Source organism: Chaetomium fimeti (genome assembly GCF_033439085.1).
Source record: "Chaetomium fimeti strain CBS 168.71 chromosome Unknown B0H64scaffold_2, whole genome shotgun sequence".
Lineage (NCBI taxonomy): Eukaryota > Fungi > Ascomycota > Sordariomycetes > Sordariales > Chaetomiaceae > Chaetomium > Chaetomium fimeti.
Window position 1 is genome coordinate 2,892,128 of NW_026944330.1, and position 13,963 is coordinate 2,906,090.

Below are 13,963 nucleotides of genomic sequence, written 5' to 3' on the forward strand. Positions count from 1 at the left end.
CTTTGGGCCCGGTTGCTCCACAAAACACCCCCGGCTCCATCCCGCCCGCATCGGCAACCGACCTTGTTCTTGGTCGCACAACCGACTTCACGACTGCCACTTATTTACAACAGGCGACCCCCGTTGCTCTCAATGGGAATCCGTTACCGATTATCGAGAGAGAACGACACGTCGACATGAATTGACGCCGAGGATAGAACTGTTCCAAACCTGCCGATGCGCGTATGAGTGCCGCCTCTGAAGGGTCCGGCCTCTGAGGAGCCATGTACTGGCCGCTTGGGACACCGCGGATCTATGCTACGAGCAGCTCCCGCCAGCCGGACTCTCTCCGCGTAGTTTCGCACGATGGCCTCCCTAGCACGCCCGGGCGGCCTGAGCAGAGATTCGATAATGCTTCGCTCCTCTCTCCAAACTCCGCTGTTCTCCAACAAGACGGTCCGGGTACCTCGTCCGCGGCCCCCTCGACAAACCCCATCACTCCAGTGACACCGATTACTCCCTTGACTCCTGGCATCAAACCCATAGAGCACGACTATCTCGACGAAAACAGCCCCGTACACGCGCCAGGAATCGCTCCTCCCCCCATACCGCTGCGGGAGCCCATTTTGGCTCTACGCGTAGCTCGCGCTGGCCATATATTTGCCGTCATCACGGCAACATCTATGGTCATCTGGCAAACAAAGGTGTGGGAAACCGCCTCGTGGGTTCATAATCGTTTTCTTGCCTTGTCTGACTCTCATCCCAGCCAACCGTCGTCCTAGCTGTCGTCGTCCGTTCCGAAGCGTCTCTCGAGACCTACGGCACCAACACCAACCTCCTCATCCGACCGGACTCGGCCATCCTTGTACTTCACACGAGCTTGGGCTATCTGATAACATACTCTCTCGCCACGGACCCCGAAGCCCGGGTTTACCGGCCGCATTTTGCCAACCACACCAATGTCCAACGGAGACGGCAGAATCATGTCGGGGATCCCGGCCACGCTGCTCCCGACCAAATACTATGGGGCCCGGGGGAGGGGCCTGGGGTGAGGGATGTCAGTGTTCGCTTCCGGATGGTGATCAAGGTGGATGCGGGGATCGAAAGCGCTTTGGCCCTTGACGACGAGCTGATTGTGGCCACACGCAAACCCGCCGCCGTCCAGTGCATCCGCTGGGCACCCGATAACTCGGGAAGCCAGACAAGCACCGAACTATTGAGCCGGATGAGCTGGTTAGAAAAGAAGGTCACAGTCAGGGAGATGACCCACGACAGGCCCATGAACCTCTCAACATGGATCACGAGCGATGGAAGGGCGTACGCGATGCAGCGAATAGCCCCTACCCAACAAGAAAGCGGCTCAAACGAGCCTGCCGACCCCAAGAAGCTATTCAAAGGATACTGTTTCCACACACCCCGGAACGACGGGGACCATGCTGTTCGATGTGTGATCAACGCGAGGTTTTCGTTAATTGCAGTCGGGTGCACCGATGGAAGTGTTCGCGTCTACTCAGCGAGGGACTACTCTGGTAACATCCCTGCATCTCACGTCCACAACGTGCAGGCGTCTGCCGCCACGTCCGGCAGACTTACCGCGCTCAACTACTCCCCCGACGGATACTGCCTCTTCGCCGGGTTCGAGAAGGGTTGGGCAACCTGGAGCGTCTACGGAATGCCACTGAGCAGCACCTTCCAAGCCGACCTTGCCATTTCCTCTACAAATGGAGAAGAATGGCTTTCGGGTGTGCTAGATGCCGCCTGGATCGGAGGGTCTTGCGACCTTCTCCTGGCTAGCAGGTCTCACGAGGCTGTGTGGCTATTGGAAATGGCGCGGAGCGCGGTAACGGGGTGCTACAACCCAGCAAACCTGTTTCGGACCGTGCTTCAGAGCACTTCGAGTGTCCTGGTATACCGGGGTTACGACTTACCAGATCTCACATCCATTTCGGCTGAGCCCTCCCTTTGGCACACAAGCCGGATCCCCGCTGTTTACCTTTTGAACCAGTGGCCCATCAGGTGTACGGCCATTTCAGCAGACGGCCGCTATTTCGCCGTGGCAGGCAGGCGGGGGTTAGCCCATTACAGCGTCAACAGCGGCCGTTGGAAGACGTTTGCCAACGACGGTCTAGAGAACGAGTTCCAAGTCAGGGGGGGCATGTGCTGGTACCAGAACATACTCGTCGCCGCTGTGGAAGCCAATAGGTCCTTCGAGTTACGTCTTTACTCCCGCGAGTCAGCGCTCGACGGCGCTCCGGCGTACACACAACAAATGGCGACACCCGTTGTCTTGGTCACCTCAACTGGCGAGGACTCGCTTCTGGTCTACACTTACGACAACCTCCTTTATCATTACATCTTCGCCCCGATGTCTGGCTCCATCAAATTGATTGAAGTCGGCCACATTGCTTTCCATGGCATCGTAAGATCGCCTGCAAGAGTGAGGGGCCTTAGCTGGATCCTACCCGACCACCAACTCCACGAGGGCGATCCAACTCAGGATGTAGCGCATGCATCTGTCCTGTTCTTGGTGGACGGGAAGCTAGTCCTCCTGCGCCCCTCGGTCAGCGACGGCAATCTGAAATACGACATGCGCGTCATCGCCCATAATGTCGAATACTATCTCAGCATGAGGGACTGTCCACACACTCTTGAGGCCACACCACAGCGGCCCGTTCAGGCAGCCAATGGCGCAGGAGGCAAAGGTCTCGCGGACTCCCTCTGGCTGTTTGATGGCAACGAGCTGAAGGCGTGGCCTGACATGGACCCGGTCATGAAAGCGATATCAGGGGGGCTTTCAAGAGAGCTGCCCGCCATGGTCCCCGTCCCTCTCGACTTCTATCCGCTTTCGGTTCTGCTTCCGAAAGCTGTCGTGCTCGGCGTTGAGCCGGACCTCATTCAGCGCCGCGATATCAGCTTCTCCTTCTTTCGCTTCTCCATCAGGGTAAGAGTGATGTCAGTCTGCCGCCATGGACTATCAAGCTAACCGGCTTTCAGACCCACCTTTTCTTCCCTGATATCCTGCGGTTTTATCTCACCGCCAACAGAGCGACCGAGGCCTTGCGACTAGCGCAGCAATATGAGCATTTGGAATATTTCGCCCACGGCCTCGAGATCCTCCTACACCACGTGCTGGATGAGGAGGTAGATGCAAACCCCACCCCCGCGCCTGAGCACGCCATTCTCCCACGCGTACTCTCGCTCCTCTCGTCGTTCCGACAATATCTTGATATCGTGGTCCAGTGCACACGCAAGACGGAGGTGCGTTCCTGGCGCACCCTGTTCGCGTATCTACCCCCGCCGCAGGAGCTGTTTGAGGAGAGCCTGCAGCGTGGCAGTCTGAAGACGGCGGGCGGTTATCTCCTGATTCTCCACACATTCGATGAGCTGGCTACGGCCAGCGAGCAAAGTGTGCGGTTGCTGAGCCGTGCCATGCGCGAGGAAGACTGGGATCTGTGCAAGGAGCTTGCGCGCTTCTTGGCGGCGCTTGACGAAACCGGCGATACGCTGCGGGAAGCCATGGAGATGGTGAATGCCCGCATGGGACAAGAACACGAGGCCGACGAAGGGTCGGTCAGGAACGGATTCATGGCCAGACTCGAGATTCCATCCTCGGGAATCTACCCCTCCCTCGGTGGCTCAGCGGGGGCTGGTCTCGGGCGGATAGCGGGGAGCGATTCGGACGCAGAAGGCCTGTCTGCTAGTGACGCGGGGTCTTTCATCAGCAGCGCCTAATCAGACATCGAAGACGATCATTCACAGACGGCACGGTGCGGGCCCAAACGGAGTGGTGGCAGGCGGCATGGCGCCTCGGGATGGGAAGCCGGCGAGCTCCCAATCAGTCATGACATGGATATACCGCCAATATTGAGGGTTGGAAAGTGCATAGCCGAGAAGATAGACGGAGAGGTTCGTCTGAGAGCCCGCCATCGGTAATATATCATTCATCCTCCCTTTGCTACCTATGACGCCACAGGACTGGCGAAGAGCAAGACCCGATGCAGCTTACCATTGGCCCGTGCCCTGAAGCGCTTGCTGCTTTAATTCGCGGCCTCGTCCCGCTCAGTCTCACCCCCGCAACTAACTTCTTACCGGAGGGTTAACGGGCGGTACCCAGTAAAGCAGCAAGCTCTTGGAACCGGAACGATGGAACATTCGGCCTTTCCTCGAGCGCCCCCAGCTACTGGGCATGTTACGACGACAAATGTCCGCCTCCAGCCGTCCAACTCCACGGCCGGTCATCAATCTCACTTCGGCAGGACTAGGGATCCTCATGGCCTCCCGCCGCCAGATGCGTCCTCGTCTGACAATGTTGGGCCCTCTCCGGCATTCCACGCCTCGGGATTTAACGGTTTCGCAAACTCTTACACGGGCCCGCCGTCGGGGAGCGTGGTCAGCGCTGCCACGCTATCTCACACCCTTGATGAAATTAAACCGGTGCCAGCCACGGAACCCGAGCATCATGAACATGACATATCCGGAGGAGCGTTCGGACTTCTGGGTCAAACAAACGCACATCGAGATTCAGGCACAGACACCATCGGTACTTTGCTGCCTCCTCTAAGCCAGTTTGGCATACTGTCTCAAAACTCGGTCGCCAATCGTGCCGTGACCGAAGTCCCGAGTGATAGGAATACTAACTTGGTCAGAACGGATTCTGCTCATGGTTCTGGTAGCCTTGGGGTGTCAGGGGACGGACAATTGCCCGCAAACATCGTGGAGAACCCTCCCAACCTCGATTTATGGCGCCAGAAACTGTTTGAACTCGAAAAGCCACTCATACTTACCAATGAGGAGTGAGTGAACACCTTATATATCTCCCTCGGTCCCTGAAGTTGTTCTGTGAGTATTTCGTCCGTGCTTGAGTGTGCTCATTAAGTTATTCAAGGTACGACACGTACTTTCCCTGGGTCGACAATGTCTACTCGCACCGGACGTCGCAGTCGGCATCCAAACGGGGGCTCGTCACACGTTACTTCGACTGTCGCTTGAAGGGCCGGCCGTCTGGAACACCCAAATCACAAGACCCCAACAAAAAGAAACGCAAGCGCACGGCGCGCCCGCTTGATTTATGCGACGTCAGAATCAAAATCACAGAATATCCAGCAGGTTCTGCAGGGGAGCTTATGGCGGTAGGCCACACCATCGGTTTGGATACCGACCTGGTCAAGGCAGCTGTCTCGAGGATCCAGGACAGGCCATTTCGAGTGATACAACGCAACGGAATGATTGGAAACGGTGATGATGGGCTAGCAACACACAGGCATGACTTGCAAAAGAGTGACGAGACCAAGAAAAGCACAGCCTTGCGATACCTCGCCGGGCGCGAGAAAGAGGCGAAGCGGAATCAGAAGCCATCGCCTTGGAAGCCGAGAGGGAACGCGGCGGCGACGGCAAGGGATCATAGTGGGGATGCGGACATCAAGTTCTATTCGGCATGTTTTTGGTAAAGACGGTCTGTCGCAATATCTTGGGCGTGCTGTTGCTGACACACAATGTTCATAGTCCCTTCTCCCAGCGCGTCTGGATCGCGCTTGAAGCTATGGGTTTCAAGTACCAGTACTGTGAGACAGATCCGCTTCGCAAGCCCAAACCTACTCCATTGCTCGAGGCAAACCCGAGAGGGCTCGTCCCCGCCATATGGCAAGGAGGATGGGCTTGTGCGGAGAGTTCTGTCATCCTGGAATACGTACGTTTCCCTGGGATTTCCCTCTCGTTTCCTATTCTCTCACCCCCCAGGTGGCGGCATTTATAAGTAGCACCCCTTCCTAACAGCATACAATCAGCTTGAAGACACCAACAGCACAATCCCGCTACATCCAACGATCCCCAAGCTGAAGGCGATTTGCCGATTGTGGATTGACTTTGTACGCTCGGCCCGTTCATATCTCCTAGTCGACTCACACACTTACCTTGTTTCCCTGTAGATTAATACTAGAATCGTTCCCTCCTTTTCTGGCGCTTTATTAGCAACCGTCGATGAGGCGAGGAGTCAGCATATGGAGATGTTGCAGCACCAGATCTGCGAGCTCACCCAGGCCGCTGATGAAAAGGTAAGTTCCCATCACCGTCAACAGAAATGAGAACCGTATACGAATACTTAACTACCTCCGCAACACCGAGTAGGGCCCCTATTTCCTTGGCGACCAGATGTGTCTCGTCGATGTCCACCTTGCACCCTTTGCGCTCAGGCTGTCTCGCCTAGCACCCTTCCGTGGATTAAACCTACAAGCACTTCCGGCAAGATGGAAAGGATGGCTAGATGCTCTCGAACAGAACCCCCATGTGCGTAGCACCATGAGCACCGATGCGCTTTACGCCCAGTCGATGAATGACTTGCTCAAGGGGTTCCGGGGAATATCCGACTGACATGTGGTTCTTGTACATCTTGGGCATCTTGATAAATTGGCTACATTACGTTACCCAGCACACCATTGCCATTGTGACCCCTAAACTTGACCAGAAAGCCCTGATTGTGCTAGCACTGTATCGCGATTTCAGTCCATGCGCACTACGAAGGAAAAGGCTTCGGTTTCATGGCTAGATGAAAAATTTTGTTGGGAATCTAATCATTTATTTCTTCTTAGTCCGAACACATCGCACTATTTCTCCTCATCAAGCCTCAAAAGCCACCAATTTATCATCGATGCCTAAGGGTGGCTGGATGCACAGTGCGGAATGATTTCTCAGGGGTTGCGTCAAGCTCATGGGGCGGGCCACCCGTGGGAGTGTCCCCCACCAAATAGATTTCCAGCCGCCGCCCTGCAGATGTCCGTCAACATTGCTTGTCGCAGTGGGCCAACCCGAACACCATCCGCCAGCCCCGCGATCCCGAACGCCGACAAAAAGTAACTTTCCGCATCAAAAGTCCGCCCGATCGGTTTATCATTGTTCAATCTAACCGTCTCGGCGGTTTCTCTTTCCGCGCCGCTCTCCTCCCATTGCTAGCCAACGGCGCCCAACCCGACGACACGAATTGCAACGTCTCGATCGCAAGATGGATGACTACGGGACCGAATCTGATAGTGATTACACCAGCTACTGGAGGGATTGGGTATGTCTTGATTCATCTACCCACCCTCTTACACACCTACCCCCTCATACCGCTTGGGTCTAACACGCCGTACCCTAGTTCATCTCGTCCCGTGGCAACGAATACTTTTGCGAGATCGACGAGGAATACCTAACCGACCGCTTCAACCTGACCGGCCTCAACACCGAGGTCCAGTACTACCAGTATGCGCTGGACCTCGTGACAGACGTTTTCGACCTCGACTGCGACGATGAGATGCGCGAGACGATAGAAAAATCGGCTAGGCACCTGTACGGCCTCGTCCATGCCCGGTATATCGTGACGACAAGGGGTCTGGCGAAAATGGTATCCTTCCCTCTCCCCCCACCTCCTTTCTTTCCTCCCACCCACTGGCCCCCACCCGATATCATACTAACAGGCCACCCTCTCCCTCCGCCCCTCAGCTCGAAAAATACAAAAAAGCCGACTTCGGCAAGTGCCCGCGCGTGATGTGCAACTCGCACCCGCTGCTGCCCATGGGCCTCTCCGACATCCCCAACCTCAAGCCGGTCAAGCTGCACTGCGCGCGGTGCGAGGACACGTACAACCCCAAGTCGTCGCGGCACGCGTCCATCGACGGCGCCTACTTCGGCACCTCGTTCCACAACATCCTCTTCCAGGTCTACCCGGCCCTGATCCCCGCCAAGAGCGCCGAGCGCTACGTCCCGCGCGTCTACGGCTTCAAGGTCCACGCCGCCGCCGCCCTCGTCCGCTGGCAGAACGGCGTCCGCGACGACATGCGCCGCCGCCTGCGCAAGCTCGACGTCGAGAGCGGCTTCAAGGACGGCGAGGACGAGCTGGAGGAGGACGACGACGACCCCGAGGACGAAGAGGAGTTGCTGCAGCAGCTGGCCGTGGCCGAGTACAGGGGCGGCGGTGCTGCCGCTGCCACCGCTCTTGTTCCTACCACGGGCGGGGAGGCGCAAATGGGGAGTGTTGCGTGATGCAGCTTGGGGTGGGAGACGGATCTCGTGTCTATATCGCAGGGGGCTGGCTGGGCTGGGATGGCATGGCATGATGCCGGCGGTCTGTCTGTCATGGTGGCTTTTCTTTTCCTTCTTTGATACTTGTAGGGAAAAACTTTGTGGCTGGCGCATTTGCACTTGGCGTTCTTGTTGGCATGGGCAAGGGTGGAGGGGGAGTTGGAGGAGGAAACTGGGGCAAGAGGAAATAAAGGACGGCCAAGTGATGATAGTTGAAGGTGGCTTGGTTGTTGGTCTGGCTCTTAATGCATTGAACACGGCACCAAAAGCGGTACACGATACCATACCACTACATAGTAGCAGGAACTTTCCAGGCTGACGGTTCCTTTTTGGCATCTCTCGACGGAGCAAGTCGGGCCTCTGGGTGGATGTAGTTGTCCAGATTCTGACAAATGCCTATGTATGCCCTCCAAAGTGAGTCGGAAACCAACCTTCGGCCTAGTATGTGTTTGCCCTTGCCGCTTCTTGTCACGTCATCCACTAGGCGAGTTCATCATAGAAATCCAGCAGTCTCTTTCAAACGGAACGCTTCAGAAATAATGACATGCCTGCCAACCCGCTCGGTCATCCTTTACCAAAACCAATTAGATGTACACGCACAATAACCCCCCTACCACGCTGGTGCTTTTTGCCAACACAGAAACGGCACCCATAACGCCGGAAAACACCCCTAGTCGTCTACGAGTTGCTCCCAAGACATCGGCAGCATTGAATCCCACGTAAAGCAGACAGAAAAGACCCAGCCCTTACCGCCCAAACCCCCCAAATGCCGGGAAAGAAGAAAAAAACATCAAATGTCGATGCATTCTAAATCCGCGCCTCGCTCGCATACGAGACCTCCCGATCATCCGAAGCCGTCCCCTTGCGTGAGGAGGAACGCGGTTCCGTGGCGGCGCTCATGCCGCTGCCGCGACCGTACGCATCGCCGCCGCCGGCGCCGCCGGTAAGAGCCTCCTCCTCGTCCCCGGAGCGGTACTCCCCGCGCAAGTGGTCCGTGGCGTAGCTGAAGCTCCCCACGCCGGCCCAGAAGGCCTTGTCGTGGCTGCGGGGTCCCCACGCCCACCCAGCGCCGCTGGAGATGGGGAGGTGGTAGTAGCGGAAGGCGAAGATGGCCGAGACGGTGCCGATGAGGTAGCCGAAGATGATGTCGAAGCCGTGGTGCCGGAAGTCCCACCACCGCGAGCCGGCGATGTAGACCGACGCGAAGAAGGGCAATACGGCGAGACAGAGGAGGTAGATGGGCGGCGCCGCGGCCTGCCGCCGGACGGCCGAGACGGTTTGGTTGTGGCGCGTGATCCCCTTGTTGCCCAGGGCTGAGTCCAGCGTCGATGGTGTCGGCGCGCCGGGGCCGCGGTTGGAAAGCTCGTAGGTGTCGGGTCCTGAGACCTTGATGCTCGGTAAACGTGTGCGCGAAGGGAAAGCGGTGAAGGCGGAGGCGTCGGCGAAACCGGCTGGGGCGAGGAATGGGATCGTGATGGCAAACTTGCTCGCAATAAAGAGAGAGAAGTAGATCAGACCTGTGGCAAAAGTTAGACAAGCTGCCCGTTTCCGCACCAACAACCCCCCAAAAATTCCGGAAGGGTGCGTACCTGAAGCGGAAGAACTCGAGTGCCCGCTCGGGTAACTGCGAAAACCGTCGTCCAGCGTAGACTTGTCTGGGTTCTGGCAAATGTCAGGGCTCACGAGCTGGTTGCTCGTGGTCGCCGTTCTCAGCCCCTTCAACCCGCCAATAATATACTTGGAAATGTTGTCGAGGTCAGGCTGGCATCGATCTAAGAGATCGGGCCGTGGCTTTCCGAATAGGTTCTTCATGCCGTTGGTGATAAACCAAGCCGCGACCACAGACATGGCGAGCCCGAGCAGGCCAGTATGCAGCTCCCATAGCTTGCGCTTCCAGATCAGAGACTTGGGAGTTCCAACGGGGACTGTCGCACCGGGAACGAAGATGAGGCAGATGACGGCGATGATGCAGATGGGGACGAGAATGGCGACAACTACCGCGAGCCAGACCGGAACCGTTTCGTTCTCGGTGAAAGGGAAGCTGCCGCATATTAGTATCCCGGCCTAAGCGACGAGGCGCAAGGAGGGGTGGCCCAGGGCGGCAACATACGCGATGTTGCGGTCGTCTAGAGAGAAAGGCCGCTTATTCGGAGTGATATGCCCTAGAACGTAGCCGATGGCGGCAAAGGCGGCGAGTACGACCCAGTCGAAAGCATAGGAGAGCGCCAGAACCCATGATACCGTCCCTTTCCTCCGCACGTTACCCCCTGCGAGATCCAAATTATCCATACTAGTAGGATTGAGAGCTTCGACAGTCGGCGCGGGGGAGAACGATCGGGCGTAAATGAGAGGGCGAATTGAGTCGTCGGGCATTGGGACGCCCCTCGAGTAAGTATGGAAAAGTAAAAAGGAAAAGAGTGTGAAACAGTGTCGGACAGGCGCAGCCAACAACCAACTTCAAATGCCGGGCCAGACCACGAACGGAAAGAGGGCACGCTAGCAAGGTGTGAGCAGGCCACTGAAATGTCGACCGGCCGCCACTGTCTATCACTGAAGGAGCGGTCTCTTTCAAAGAATGTCGAAAACCAAACGGAAAGCCCCGAACGCGTCATCCGCCAGCTTCTTGGTCACGGAATGGCAGTGAATGGCTCTCAAGATCCCGCTGCGCACTTTGGGTTGCCGCTTCCTCCCCCTGCAACTCCACGCCGAGCCCCCCAAAGGAGACGCACGCCTTTGCCGCCCTGTTGTGTGAGCCGGTGCTCAGCCACAAAAGGGATCGAGATGACCGAAACACGAGTGGTTGGCCAAGGCCGATCGGCGCTGCGGGTCTCGGGGGGACACAGGACGATTCGAGGAATGAAATAACTAAGGGAAAAACCGAGTGATCTCGGGGCTTGCTCTCAGAGAATAATATGCGCTAAAATACAACGACAAAAAGAAAGCCGAGTCTTGGGGATTCAACGGTCAAGGTTGTACAGGAAGAACTTCTTGAACTGGGCTTCAGCTTAACTCACGTTAACATGGGACCGGACGGGTCGGAAAGGGTCTAGAATGAAACCCTGCAAGCAGGGGAAAGCTGAAACTGCTTGGAAGCCCCGCCGAGACCTCTGCACGTGCCTCCTGTGTTTGTTCCTCTGCTGTGCATCATCTGTGCTATGTGACTCTGTCTCACAGGTTGACCGGTATCTCCACGTACTTGAGATCTACATTCACTCGTGGCCGTGATGCATTTGTCCCGAGTTCTCTCGATACCTGACATCATCTCATCATCGCATTTTTTATTCATAAATTGCCGTTTAGAACACAAACTTCGATAAATTAGAGACGGTGCGAATAGTTGCAGTCGGACACTGATGTTACCGGATTCGGGCTATTCTGCCAATCATCTTTCTATGTTTCGCCGCTGCCGAGTCCACCGAGTTCCATCACCAGCGCCAACGCCGAACTCACAACTCCCGAGCCGCCGAGCCCCAGCAACGCCCGGTTTTGCCGCCAACCTACGTGATAGACGCCAGTCAATTTTGGTGGTTCGGCGCTTGCGCAACCGCTGCCCCGACACCGGGCACGAGGTATCAGGATTACGAATTCGTCGATGCTCACGCTGCTGGCTTCTTGAGGATTTGACGACGATTCTTAGCGCCAAGGCGGGGGCATGTGTTCCTCCAGGCCGCAAGCATCTCTCAATCGGCGCTCCGGCGGAACGCACCCCAAGTCCGCTGACAGAGAACCAAGATTGCTGATCTACGTAATGTACAACATGTCGTCGCCCAGCGCTCACCAACACAGCCACCGCAGTCATTAGGCCATGTTCTTGTCTCTCCGCTTGCCCATGTTCCGTACCCGAGGCGTGACCACCCATTTGTTGATATTGCTCTTCGTGCGTGTCTTGAACCCGCCCTTGGCCGGTTGGCCCCATGGGCTGACGGGGTTTCTGTTACCCTTCGACTTACCACGACCACCACCGTGGGGATGGTCATCTAAAGCAATGTCAGCGGCCGAACGAGAAACGGTTGCGAGGAGCAACAAGCCGAATGGGGATAAAAGAACGGGAGCATGCGCCACATACTTGCGTTCATGGCCAAGCCTCTCACTGTGGGCCTGATGTTCAACAAACGGCTACGTCCAGCCTTGCCCAATTGCCTGTATTGGTGCATGATGTTGCTGGCCACGCCGATCGTGGCACAAGCATCTTTGCTGACCTTGCGGATTTCGCCGCTCTGCAACCGGACAACGACATGCTTCCCGGTCATGACCTTGGTACCGTCGTCCCGTGTCTCCTCCTCCTTGGAGATGATGGTCGCATACGTGCCGGCGCTGCGGCAGAATACCGCCCCGCCGTCCATGCGGGACCCCACATTGTACACGACCGTGCCGACGGGGATCATGTGCATGGGCAAGCAGTTTCCTCTCCAGGCCGTCTTCGCTGCCAGAATACCAGGGTCGATGACGCCGCCCATGCTGTCGAGAAGGTCTTGGGGAATGCCAGCTCGGTAGCTCTGCACCACGTCCCCCGCACGCATGCCCTCGGCGGCCACGATATAAGTCTTGTTGCCCGTCGCCTGCTCCGTCAGCAAGGCGATGTGAGCACTCCGGCCTGGATCGTATTCAATACGGTCCACCAAGTGCGGTCCCGGAGCCCAGCGCTTGAAGTCGAGAGTACGGAGTCTCCGCTTGACACCACCTCCACGATGTCTAATGGTGATTCGACCCGTGTTGTTTCTGCCACCCTTCCCGTGACCCTTCTTTGGTATCGTTAATGGCAAATATGGCCTGCCTTTCCAGAGATGGTCGTTGATCGGCCGCTTAAGATGCCGGAGGCCGGGCGTCCGCGGCTTGTACGTTCGCATTTTAACTGCCTCGATTTGAGTGGAGGGGGGGCCGAAGCCGGCGGAGGCATCTTCGCTAGACGCATTCTTGACCTCGCTTTGCACCGCGGCCGAGTAGCGTCTGATAGTGTTGAGTTGGAGGGCCCTCTGGCAGAGGGAGGGGAGCGAGGCTATCCCCGCAACCAAGGGCCGGAACCGTGGTTGCAGCATTGCCAAAGAAGCGCAACTCAACCGAGACCGGGAGAAACCAGCACCAACGAGGCGTCAACGTCAGCACATCGAGGCACCTTCGGTGTCCGGGCGTGTTTGCGAAAGCGCAGGGCAGCCAATTGGCCGCAGTGATCTCCGGCGTTTGGGGAATGGGTAGCGGTGGCGGTAGGCCGTCCTTCCGTTAACACTGATGTTCTGCGACTTTGGAAATTTGCTTGCTTCGACCGATCACCGAGTCCGTGCACGGGTTCCTTGCAAGTGTGGCTAGTGGGCTTAAGGATTGCGGCTGATCACCGCGTGGAGCCACAGCCCCACCGAGAGCGCGAAAAACGCGGATAAAGCTCGAGGGCGACCAAGGGTCTGCAGCTTCCCACGCCCAGCCAATCGCAAGGCGGTTGCCCCGTGGTTGTCACTGTTGACGGCGGGTTCGGGAAGGGGAGCACGGTTTTGGACGACCGCGTTTCCCCTGCTGGTACCGTGTACCTCTCAATGCCTTATAACATAGGCAGCCCGCTGTTGCTACCAACATCAACAACTTCTTCCTCACCATCTAATCTTTTTCACACTACGTTATCAAGCTCTCTAACTTCCTCTCTCGTTCCTCAGAAGTCGCTCGCCACGACTTGGGATCATTCTGTTGCTGCCGGCCCCGGTCCTGCACGCTCACAGCAACGCGTTTTCAACGCGGCGGACCCACCTGCCGAGCTCAACGCCGCAGTCGCGTAGTACCTGGTACTTGCGCCCAGCCCACCACGCTGATTTGACCGCGTCCCGTCCCACTTCTCTCTCCCTCAACTCGCGAACCCTTCCCACCTCTCCACCAACACATCTTAAAAAACAAGAGAGCTCCCAATTTGCGAGTATCCTCCTCCAACATCACGAAGCCCTTCACCACA

At 57.0% G+C, this 13,963-nt stretch overlaps 6 protein-coding genes across 6 annotated transcripts; 4 read left to right on the plus strand and 2 right to left on the minus strand.

Moving 5' to 3' along the window:
• Window positions 1–55: 55 nt before the first annotated feature.
• B0H64DRAFT_90755 (RIC1-domain-containing protein) lies at window positions 56–4,048 on the plus strand. Its single transcript, XM_062808950.1, has 3 exons — window positions 56–683; window positions 746–2,920; window positions 2,974–4,048. The coding sequence occupies exons 1-3, from the start codon at window positions 264–266 to the stop codon at window positions 3,709–3,711; spliced, it is 3,333 nt and encodes a 1,110-aa protein (XP_062662601.1). The 5' UTR covers window positions 56–263; the 3' UTR covers window positions 3,712–4,048.
• A 1-nt stretch (window position 4,049) lies between these two features.
• B0H64DRAFT_90781 (uncharacterized protein) lies at window positions 4,050–5,009 on the plus strand. Its single transcript, XM_062808951.1, has one exon. The coding sequence runs from the start codon at window positions 4,123–4,125 to the stop codon at window positions 4,774–4,776; it is 654 nt and encodes a 217-aa protein (XP_062662602.1). The 5' UTR covers window positions 4,050–4,122; the 3' UTR covers window positions 4,777–5,009.
• A 93-nt stretch (window positions 5,010–5,102) lies between these two features.
• Window positions 5,103–6,345, plus strand: B0H64DRAFT_439491 (thioredoxin-like protein; the record flags this gene model as incomplete). The annotated part of the gene is made up of 5 exons (XM_062806433.1): window positions 5,103–5,422; window positions 5,482–5,665; window positions 5,763–5,843; window positions 5,904–6,029; window positions 6,103–6,345. 5 exons carry the CDS (start codon window positions 5,103–5,105, stop codon window positions 6,343–6,345), a joined length of 954 nt encoding a protein of 317 aa, XP_062662603.1.
• A 400-nt stretch (window positions 6,346–6,745) lies between these two features.
• B0H64DRAFT_387129 (casein kinase II, regulatory subunit) lies at window positions 6,746–8,447 on the plus strand. The gene is made up of 3 exons (XM_062803195.1): window positions 6,746–7,030; window positions 7,109–7,354; window positions 7,453–8,447. Exons 1-3 carry the CDS (start codon window positions 6,974–6,976, stop codon window positions 7,990–7,992), a joined length of 843 nt encoding a protein of 280 aa, XP_062662604.1. The 5' UTR covers window positions 6,746–6,973; the 3' UTR covers window positions 7,993–8,447.
• A 391-nt stretch (window positions 8,448–8,838) lies between these two features.
• Window positions 8,839–10,404, minus strand: B0H64DRAFT_318719 (PAP2 superfamily-domain-containing protein; the record flags this gene model as incomplete). The annotated part of the gene is made up of 3 exons (XM_062800402.1): window positions 8,839–9,548; window positions 9,621–10,072; window positions 10,142–10,404. The coding sequence occupies 3 exons, from the start codon at window positions 10,402–10,404 to the stop codon at window positions 8,839–8,841; spliced, it is 1,425 nt and encodes a 474-aa protein (XP_062662605.1).
• A 929-nt stretch (window positions 10,405–11,333) lies between these two features.
• On the minus strand, window positions 11,334–13,317 carry B0H64DRAFT_387135 (translation protein SH3-like domain-containing protein). The gene is made up of 2 exons (XM_062803196.1): window positions 12,098–13,317; window positions 11,334–12,008 (listed from the first exon to the last, which is right to left on the minus strand). Exons 1-2 carry the CDS (start codon window positions 13,065–13,067, stop codon window positions 11,830–11,832), a joined length of 1,149 nt encoding a protein of 382 aa, XP_062662606.1. The 5' UTR covers window positions 13,068–13,317; the 3' UTR covers window positions 11,334–11,829.
• Between the last annotated feature and the right edge of the window lie 646 nt (window positions 13,318–13,963).